This window comes from Pipistrellus hanaki (genome assembly GCF_964339955.1).
Source record: "Pipistrellus hanaki genome assembly, chromosome: 18".
Classification (NCBI taxonomy): domain Eukaryota; kingdom Metazoa; phylum Chordata; class Mammalia; order Chiroptera; family Vespertilionidae; genus Pipistrellus; species Pipistrellus hanaki.
Genome location: NC_140520.1, coordinates 20,062,403 through 20,073,149, shown reverse-complemented (window position 1 = coordinate 20,073,149; position 10,747 = coordinate 20,062,403). Strand labels below are relative to the sequence as shown.

The 10,747-nt window shown below is 40.6% G+C and overlaps 1 protein-coding gene and 1 pseudogene across 2 annotated transcripts in view; one reads left to right on the top strand and one right to left on the bottom strand.

Moving 5' to 3' along the window:
* Positions 1 to 166: 166 nt before the first annotated feature.
* Positions 167 to 10,747, bottom strand: part of AXDND1 (axonemal dynein light chain domain containing 1) — a 49,828-nt gene continuing 39,247 nt past the window's right edge. The window contains exons 22-26 of the mRNA XM_084865263.1: positions 8,591 to 8,689; positions 6,584 to 6,688; positions 5,398 to 5,480; positions 3,771 to 3,997; positions 167 to 569 (exon numbers count right to left, since the gene is read on the bottom strand). Coding sequence (XP_084721389.1) covers positions 484 to 569; positions 3,771 to 3,997; positions 5,398 to 5,480; positions 6,584 to 6,688; positions 8,591 to 8,689 — 600 coding nt within the window. The 3' untranslated portion in view covers positions 167 to 483. The remainder of the gene's footprint in view (positions 570 to 3,770; positions 3,998 to 5,397; positions 5,481 to 6,583; positions 6,689 to 8,590; positions 8,690 to 10,747) is intronic.
* LOC311613009 (mitochondrial import receptor subunit TOM40 homolog) lies at positions 9,325 to 10,679 on the top strand (annotated as a pseudogene). Its single transcript has 2 exons — positions 9,325 to 9,474; positions 9,583 to 10,679. The product of its transcript is annotated as a mitochondrial import receptor subunit TOM40 homolog (transcript).

Sequence of the window (10,747 nt, the reverse complement as noted above, 5' to 3'; positions counted from 1 at the left end):
TTTTTGCGCTTCAGTGTCATCTTCTGAGAAATGAGGATAACAGAATGAACCCACCTATCTTATAGGGTTATTGTGAAAATCAGATAAACCATAAGAATGCCTGAAACCATAAGAAGTTTGAAAATGCTGCAGAAACCTCCGAGTAATATCAGGATCCTCTCTTTTAAAGTGAAAAATAATGCTTTTTATTTGTCATTCTTCTCTTCAAAAAGCAGTATTTTTCTTAACAGAAAAATTTTTTCACAGACCTCTGGTAGGAAATAATTGAAAAGGTTAGCAAACTTTTGCACAAGCTCTTTTTAATCTGGGAAGTAAGCCGATATACTGATTCCCTACAGCAGTCACTGACTTTTGTGTGGTATGTCATGGCTTTTCTCATAGCTATTGCAATGCAAGTCCTTCCGTTGAGGCACAGTGTCAGCTGGACAGCACAGAGATGCCGGGGGTGCACTCGGGTAGGGAGCCACGGCGATGCCCAGCACCCTATGGATGCTTTGGTTTGCCCTTACTGGATTTAGTCCGGCTTTTGGATTTGCTAGCAGTCAAAGTAGTCTCCTTGGGTCGTGTCCCTGAAAGACAAAAGCAATTAGAATGTTACACTAACACGATCTCATATTTACTATGTACTTTTTACTTTATAAAGCATTTTTTTTTTGTGGTAAATTACCTTTACCTGAGGGTACTTTTTCTTTTTTTCTTTCTTTTTTTAAAACATATTTTATTGATTTTTTTTTTTTTTTACAGAGAGGAAGGGAGAGAGATAGAGTTAGAAACATCGATGAGAGAGAAACATCGATCAGCTGCCTCCTGCACACTCCCCACTGGGGACGTGCCTGCATCCAAGGTACATGCCCTTGACTGGAATCAAACCTGGGACCCCTCAGTCCGTAGGCTGACGCTCTATCCACTGACCCAAACTGGCTAAGGCCTGAGGGTACTTTTTCCATTGATCTTCAGAGAATGGAAGGGAGGGAAGGTGGGAGAGAAAGACAAGCACATCGATGTGAGAGTAACGCATTGAATGATTGCCTCCCACACATAGCCTGACCAGAACCAGGAACAGAACCTGCACCCCAGGTATTTACTCTTGATGCACCACCCTCCAGTGTGTGGTATATGGACCAACACTCTAATCACTGAGCTACCAGCCAGGGCTACAGGGCAACTTTAAAATCCTGTTCTGCCTGAGTAACTGCTAAGCTGTCAAAAAAATTCTGTGCCCAAAATTGGACTCTAAATTTGATATTGGAATTCAGAATGCATCAGCCTGAAGTCTGGGTCCTGGAAGGGGACCATATGGTAAAGGAGAGAAGAGAAAGAGGAAGAACGTTTTCTTCTTCCATCTTGCACACACCCCAAGCTCGGTGAGAAAATATTCAAATAGAGCTAGTATCCAGAATCCTGCCAGATCCATCCCTGTACTCCTGTTGTTTCTCTTCGGCCTCCTGAACACAGACCCTGCACAAGCCCTATCCTTGGGATAGGTACAGGAGGCCTTCTGCCATCACAACTGCTATGTCTGGCTGCTCCATGACACAAACGTCGTCATCTGAATCCTCCTGACTGGCTACAGCCACCTCGATCCCACACTTGGTCACCTTGTTCGCATCCTTGTCTTGCTTTTAAATGTATCTTCCCACTCCTAATCGTGGGCTTCACTGAGATCTGATTCAGTTTTGTAAACACCCCTCTCAATTCCTTTCTTCATTCACAGCTCAAAATCATTAAAAATATTGATATAAAACAAAAATAAGTATCTCTCCCTACTCTGTCCAGATCTTCCCTTAAGCATGCATAAGGCTTCTTCCTCTACCATATAGAATCTTCCATTCTTTCACTGCACAACTCTCAGGAGAAGAGTGGTCTGCCTGCACTAACTCATACAAATATGATATTGTATATGCCATATGGGTATCACATTGCTTCAGACCTGTTGGAATGTCTAACTTAGGATTTTCCAAGGAAAATGTTCCGGTCACCTGCATAGCTTGGGGACTGCCTTACATAGGAGCTAATTCCCCTAAACTTTTCAGAGCTTCCCATCCGTAGTCCTGGGAACAGACCATAGGTTGAAGATGACAGAAAAAATAAAAAAAACAGTCTCCAATGTTGGAGATATTGAGAACTGCTTGAGGGAATATTATAGCACTCATTAGAGGTAAAAAAAAAAAAAAATAAAGAACAGACCGGGGGTGGGAGGGGGGCAGGCAGGCAATGGGGAGATAAGGGCATATATGTAATACCTTAATCAGTAAATAAAAAAAGAAAAGAAAAGGAAGTACTAAATGACAAGCCCTAGATGGTTTGGCTCAGTGGATAGAGCATCAGTCTGCAGACTGAAGGGTCCCGGGTTCAATTCTAGGCAAGGGCACATGCCCAGGTTGCTTGATCCTCACTGGGGTGTGCAGGAGATAGCTAATCAATGATTCTCTCTCATTATTGATGTTTCTCTCTTTCCTATCTGTAATCAATAAAATATATACTTTAAAAAAACAAAATACCTTTTCCGTTTAGTATAATAAAGAAGATACTTTCATCACAGAAAATCCAACAATTATCCAAAAATAAAGTCAAAATTTCCCATAAAATTCCATCAACCAGAACAAGTCTGCCAGTATTTGGGTATATTTACTCTGGCCTTTTTTTAGCTTTAAAAAATAGTATTGTATGCATGCATATTAGCACAACTAATGGACACAGACACTGGGGCAGTAGGGGCTTGCCCGGGGTGGGAATGGCTAGGGGAGTAGGGGTAGGGTAGGTTTAATCAGGGGAAAAAAAGACATATGTAAAACTTTAGACAATAAATAAATAAATAAATAAAATAGCATTATAATTTATTTCTTGTATTTGATATGTTATAAGAAATTTTCATGTCTTGTAACATGTAAGCACCATTTTACTGTATTCAGGCATATTAATGTATCATAACTTATTTCATTTTTCTTCCATAATTGGAGAGATTATTTCTTTTTTTTCCTATTACATATAATAATGCACTGAACATCTTTATGCATTCATTTTTTTCTGTATTTAGGATTACAAGATTCTCAAGTGAAATTATTAGGTCAAAGTATATGTTGCTTTAAAGGCATATCCATACATACTCTCAAGTTATTTTTGTCTGTCTACCCACAAGTAAAACTAACTACTTTGCCCCTCTGATCAGCATTGTATTCTTTTGTTTTAAACAATCTTTGCTGGTTTTATAAGTCAAAAGTGTATCTCAAGTTAGTTTACTAGTCTTTAATTCTTAGTCATTTGGGTGTTTGTTTTTTTTTAATGTTTTCTGAATAAGATAAGTTATATAGTTAAATGTATGTGTAATCCTATGAGAAGTATGAAGTAGAAGATCAACACTAAATTTATTGATATTCTTCTAAAATGTCTGTGACTCTTGTCCTGGACAGTATTGCTCAATGGTTTGAGTGTTGGCTCATACACCAAGGGTCTCAGGTTGGATTCCCAGTTAAGGGCATAGAGCTGGGTTGCAGGTTTGATCCCTGGCCCAGGTTGGGATGCGTGCAGGAGGCATCTAATTGATGTCTCTCTCTCTCACATCCATGCTTCCCTGTCTCTCTTAGTTTCTCTTTCTCTTTCCTCCTTCCCTCCCATTCTCTCTTTCTAAAAAAAGAAAAAAGAAACAGAAAAAAAAAATATCCTCAGGTGAGGATTAACAAAGAAATATATAAAATAAAATAGTTGAGACCTAATCAAGTTCTCTTTCATAAATACAATCTAAATAAAGCGAATCAGAAAGCAAGCCTTACCTTTCTGTAAAGGTTTTGAACGTTTTAATAAATTATAAAAATCATCTTCTTTATCTTCTTCTGCTCTTTCACCTTCATTTTCTTCTTCTTCAAGCTCCTTCTTTCTAGACTTCTGTATTTCCTCCAGTTCTTTCTCCAGTTCTTTATTTTTTATAAGGGTAAAATGAAGTTTTTCATTTGCTTCATCAAATTTCGTCTCTGCTTTACTGGCTCGGTTTTCAACCTCTCTGATGCGGACAAAGTCCAGAGAAACAAAACAAAATGGAAAGGTTCAAAAAAGTATCATTCATATATAAAAACTCATTGCCTAAAAAAGTAGTAGGATGAGGTAAATCTATCTAATGATGAAGGGTGCAAATAGGGGAAGCAGCAGCATCAATGATTAGCCAAGAACTGGAGTCCGCCAAAACCGGTTTAGCTCAGTGGATAGAGCGTCAGCCTGTGGACTGAAAGGTCCCAGGTTTGATTCCGGTCAGGGGCATGTATCAATACATTGGTTGCGGGCACATCCCCAGTAGGGGGTGTGCAGAGGCAGCTGATCAATGTTTCTCTCTCATCGATGTTTCTAGCCCTCTATTCATCTCCCTTCCTCTCTGTAAAAAATATTAAAATATATTTTTTAAAAAGGAAAGAACTGGAGGCCTGGGAACTACTCTGGGTGATGATGTCAGAATTGCAGTCATTTAAGAACATACTTATCATTTCTTAATAAAATCTGATTTTGGGGATTTGGAAGGCTTCATGAATATCCAAGGAACCCCTTTTCAGAAGTTAATTTCTGCTTCTCCTTATTGATGTGACCCAATAAACCAAATCCAGCAGTATCCCTTTGTTAAAAAATAAATTCTTAAGCACAAATGCCTAGAAACACAGTCTTTTTTCCCCTTCTTTCCTTTCTTTTTCAGCACCTTTAAAACCAGATTTTACTATCAAGTAAACCAGCTTGAGATGTGCTTCTTAGTTACTTCAGCACACAACTTATATGGCTATGCTTCCGTTTTGGCATTCTCAGCCACCTTAACTATATTGTTCATCCTACTTTTGGGGTTTTGTAAACTTTTTGTTGCTGTTAATCCTCACCTGAGGATATTTTTTCCATTGATTTCTAGAGAGAGTGGAAGAAAGGAAGGCATGAGGAGGGAGGAAAGGAAAGAGGAAGGGAAAGAATCAGAGAGAGAGGAAGGGAGGGAGGAACATCTATGTGAGAGAGACATGTCGACTGGTTGCCTCTTGCATATGCCCCAGGGCTAGAGATCAAACCTGCAACCCAGGTACATGCCCTTGACCAGTAATCAAACCCATGAGCTTCGGTGCTCAGGCTGATGCTCTCTCTAAGCACTGAGCTATGCCAGGAAGTGCTACACTCCTTGTTCACAGTAGTGTCTCCCTGTTTCATCTATTTATCTAGTTCATTTATTAGAAACATACTGAATTGGATCACTTCTAATTCCGCCCCTTCCTCCCCCACTTTGACTTCCTCCATCTCTACTGTGAGTGAGGACAGATGTTCCTTCTGTGGGGATGGGAAGAAGCAGGAGAACCAAAGTCAGCCAAGAAGGGTGATTTCTCAGCTAAACCTCCTGGCCAGCATCTTTATCTTCTTACCATTGTGGAACCTCATACTTACATTAACTTGTCCTGCATGTGTTCAATTATAGATATTGCTTCACGATACTTTGAGGCCAATGTGCCTTGATTATCTGGATCTGTCTGACAAAGAAAATATGCGCAATGAATAAACTGAAAGTCCCAACAGTTAAAACCCTACTTCCTCAGGATGTTCTGGACCAAGCCTTTCCGAATATGTTTTCAACTATCCATATTTACATAGTCGATAATTAAGCTCACTCCTAACAACAAAAATGGGAATTTCCTGTGGCCAAACAGCATCCCAGCTTTCAAATTATTTATGCTGCAAGTGGATATAGATTTGGTTAGAGTTGTAAAGAAGAAGCAGAGAAAACAATATCAACAGAAAGAAACGGGGAAGGAAGAAAAGGCTTAACAATAAATAAAAGGAAAACATGTTTCTCTATCAAAGCAAATTAAATAGCAAGGAAATTATCTATATTTGTCTTAATAACTTACTTTACACTAAGCACATAACATTGCAAAATCCAATAATATCTTTTAGTTTGATATGGAACTTCAAGGCAGTAAAAATATGGGGCGGGGGAACATCTCTATAATGGTCCTAGAACTTTGTGGAGGAATTTTAAATCTGTTTTTCTGCTGAGTTTCTATAGCCACTGTCTAAAAGTTTCTAATTTCCCAGTAATTCTGATGGTTGGAGGTATGTGCTTATCATAAGTCTCAATAGAACATGCTTAATAGATTTATTTAAAAATTGGTCAAATATTGACCAATAAATTGTTAAATTAAGGAAAGGAATGCAATGCTTATTTTAAAATAAGGTTTACACCCAGCAGGTGTAGCTTAATGGTCGAGCGACAGATTATGAACTAGAGGGTCACTGTTCAATTCCTGGTCAGGGCACATGCCCAGGTTGTGAAATCAATCCCCCGTGTGTGTGGGGGGGGAGGGTGCAGGAGGCAACCATTCAATGATTCTCTCTCATTATTGACGTTTCCATCTCTCTCTCCCTATCCCTTTCTCTCTAAAATCAATATGAGAGGTTTTAGGGATGATGTGGGAGGAAAAAAAAAAGGATCTGGAAAATATATTTCTTAGAAGCCCCCGTCCTCTTGGAGAAGATAAAAGTTATGTTAGAGCTGTACCATTTTTGTAAAATGTTAAATTTCCTGGCTTTTCTCTCTAGCTTTGAATTTCCTAGTTGGATTTCAGATACATACCCAGGAAGATAACTTCTTTGCTCCAGATAGAGGTTTGGAATGAACGTTTTTATCCTCTCCAATGAATCGGATGAGTTTTTCATCCTCTGTAGATGTGGAAGGTTCCTAGGGCATAGAAATACCACAGACCTGTCAGTGAACTCAGTGTGACACAGTGCCATGTCTAAGCTTTTTTTTTTTTGTTTTTTGTTTGTTTGCTTTAACCATTTAACAAGCATTATTGGAAAACTTACAGCAAATACCTTGCGATAATTTAGTATGGATGGGGAAGTACTGTCGGACAAAGGAAGATACTGTGAGAAAAACAAAGCAGATTTCTTCTAAACCTCAGGAACTTACAGCACAGTAGGAGAGATAGACAATAAAGTAATTATAGTATACGTGATTACTGCTAACATAGAGGGCTATGTATACTCAGAAAAGGGCCCTTCATTCTGCCTAGACACTCAGAGAAGTTTCTACAGAGAAACTGATCTTTGAAGGCTAAATAGGAGTTTGTAAAATAGAGAGGAAATGGCCTGATCTAAGGCCACCGAAGAAGGAAAGGGGAAAAAGAAGGTGATGCTCTATATATTTAAAAGGTATGACGGAGTTTAGTGGCCAAATAATAATGTTTTCCATTTATGTTGCACCTTCTATATGTAAGCACTGTATCATAAATAGAACAGAAAATGCTGATCCAAAGAAGCTTGAGTGTTGTACAACATTTTTGTTCTGTTGTCCTGCATGTACAGCGAGTAGAGAACGTAGGACAGATCCTGGGTTATGCCAACATTTAAACTATTTGCAGAGAAGAAACATCAGGAAGGTAAATTAAGGCAGTATAAAGAGTGTTAGATAATCATGATGAGTTCTGAAAGCCAAAGATGGCATTCATTTTAGAAATTAACCAGGACTTGTCTGGGTTTGAATGCTGGTTGTGCTACTTAGAGTCATATGATTTAGGGCAAGTCAACCTTTCTGATTTTCAGTTTTCTAATCTGTAAAATAGGGATGGTAATATTTACTTTGGAATCTTGTTGTGTAGATAAAAGATAACATGTAGCTCATGCTAGGCATCAGTTTTTGGTAATTATCATTGTATTTTTGTCATTATCACAAGTGTCCCAGGAAAGGTTATTACTACTAATGCCTCAACAGGGGTGGAGACAGGGTACGGAAAAGAGAGATGTGGAGATGGGATTAGGAGGAGAGGGGAAAGGCAGCTCAGAATGGGAGCTGAAGAAGTGGAAAACAGAGTTTACACTATTTAAAGAATTTGCCTCCTGGCTGATGCTCATCAGTTGAGCATCAACCAATGAACCATAAGGTCACAGTTCCATGCTCAGGTTGCAGGCTCGATCCCCAATAGGGGGTGTGCAGGAGGAAGCTGATTGATGTTGATGTTTCTTTCTTACCCATGTTTCTCTCTCTTTCCCTCTTCCTTCCTCCCTGGAATCAATAAAAACATTTTTAAAAAATAATTTGGCAATTAAAGAATAAAGAAACAGAATCAGGGTGAGAGGTTGATTATTTAGTTAGTAGGAATATAGGTGTGAATGAGGCTAATGGAAATGGCTGGATTTGAAATGAAAGGAAAAAGGACATTTCTTCTTTAGAAAATTAAGAGATAAGATGTCTCTCCTATATGAGAAAAGGCATTTTGTTGAAGTTGAAGAGTTTACTCCAGATGATCTGTTTTTATTTTCAACAGTGTGTGTGTGTGTGTGTGTGTGTGTGTGTGTGTGTGTGTATTCTTTAAAAAATGATTCTAGCACTAACTGGTTTGACTCAGTGGATAGAACATGGGCCTTGGGACTGAAGGGTCTCAGGTTCAATTCCAGTGAAGGGCATGTACCTTGTGTGGGCACATACCCAGTAGGAGGTGTGCAGGAGGCAGCTGATCTATGTTTTTCTCTCTTCGAAGTTTCTAACTCTCTACGCATCTCCCTTTCTCTCTGTAAAAAATCAATAAAATACCTTTAAAATTTTTTTTAAAAAATAAAAAATGATACTAAATAATCTTACTTCTTTCTCCTCTTTTTTCTCAAATTTCTCAGTACTTTCTTCTTTATCCTCTTTAAAAGGCATGTCTATTTTAGCCTGCATGAATTCTTTTAAAATTTCCTGTGAGATAAAACAATAACATAATTATTTAGTATAGTTTAATATATTAAATATAGCTTAATATATATAAAATACAATAACTTAATTTATATAGCTTAATATATATTTAGTATAGCTTTATATATATAATATAGTATTAAGATATATAAATATATAAATACATATAAATATAAATATTAATATATATATATATATATATATATATATCTTAGTGCTATATTAGCAATTACTCATTCAAAAATATTTAAAGGGCATTCATTTTAGAAATTGAATCCTTATTTAGAAATTGAATCCACTATTCCTGTGCCTGGGCCCTGTGCTAAGGATAAGGATACAAAAGTCAGTAAGAACGGTCTCTGCCCTCAAGATGCTTACAATTTAAGTGTTCAAGGAAATGCTATGTATTCATGTAGTCAAATGCTAGAAATATCCCATCTTGCTCTGGTAGAGTATAGGGGTAAAAGAAAGGGTGGTCAGGAAGGTTTCCTGAAGAAGATAATGTCTGGGTTTCTTCCTGGCGGGTAAAAGAAAAACAGATGGCACAAGGGAGAGGATACTAATACGCACATACTGGCTCTGAGAACAGAAGTACTGTATGTAGTTCAACAGGACAGAAACTTAGAGACAATCGCAGCATGTCATGCAAGAAGACTGGATTTTATCATGAAGGCAATGAGACACAAAAGGGAGAGGACAGTGAGCATTGGATGAAGCGCTCAAAGGAAGACATGACGTGGATGGGAAGACCAAGACTGCAGGGGAGGAGGGTGCGTGTGCAGAAGCAGGTCAGTCTGAGGATGAGCCTCAGGAAGGAGCAGACTGCTCGCCACTGAAAGCCATCCTTTCCTTTCTGAAGTGGGAGACATCATCCTTCTCCAAGAAAGTGAAGAGAGGGCGGTGGCGGCAGCAGCAGTGGGTTCGGTTGCACGTGGCGCACGGGGTGGGAGCGGAGCCCAGGCCGGTACAAGCACTGCTGCCATCAGCCCTGGGGAACGCGTTGGCCGCTAGTTCGCTGTCCACGCCCGCCTTCCTTCGTGGGACCGCAGGCGCCTCCACCCTCTCCTTGGGCTTCCTGCTGCCGCCACTGGGGCTAGCGCGGGCTCGGGCGCGGGTCTAGGTTCAGAAAGGACCCCTGTACTGCAGGCACCAGCACAGCAGGGGCGATGGGGCCAGCGGCTGCCTTCCCAACCCGGGCTCCTTCGCCTACTGCCTCCGCAAGTGCGAGGAGCTGTTTCCTATTCAGATGGAAAGTGTTAAGCTCAGTCAACAAAGGGTTGAGTAACGGTTTCCCAGTGAACCACACAGTCGCCCTCAGCACAATCGGGGAATCCAACTATCATTTCAGGGTCACATATATGGGGACAAAGCAGCTGAGTTCCCACAGAGGCATTCCCCATGTTGGTGGGTGACATGGACAATAGTGGCAGCCTCAATGCTCAGGTCATTCACCAGCTGGGTCCCCGTCAGGTCCAAGGTGACCATCCAGACCGTGCAGTCAAAGTTTGTGAACTGGCAGGTGGACAAGGAATATCGGGGTTCTGACTTCACAGCAACTGTCACTCTCAGGAACCCAGACATCCTCGCAGCCCACTACCTCCAAAGCATCCCGCCTGGGAAGGAGGGTACTGTCATGTCTCCAGCTGGGAAATACATGTTGAACAACTGGTTGGCGAGAGTAACGTTGGGCCAGGCAGGCATGCACCACATACTACCACATACTACCACATATTACCACAAAGCCAGTGACCAGCTGCAGGTAGGCGTGGAGTTTGAGACCAGCACAAGGATGCAAGACACGAATGTCTCCTTCCGGTACCTGCTGGAGTTGCCCAAGGCCAACCCCCTTTCAAAGGCTCCGTGGACAGCAATCAGATCATGGGTGCCCCGCTGGAGAAGAAGCTACCGCCCCCGCCCCTGATGCTGGCCCTCGGGCTTCCTGAATCGCCTGAAGGACCAGTTCCAGTGTGGCTTTGGCCTCACCAATTGCTGAGCCCCTCCTGGCTCCTACCTCTCACACCCTCCCTCCTTGAGATTCACCCTGCTCCTCCCCGATAGGGA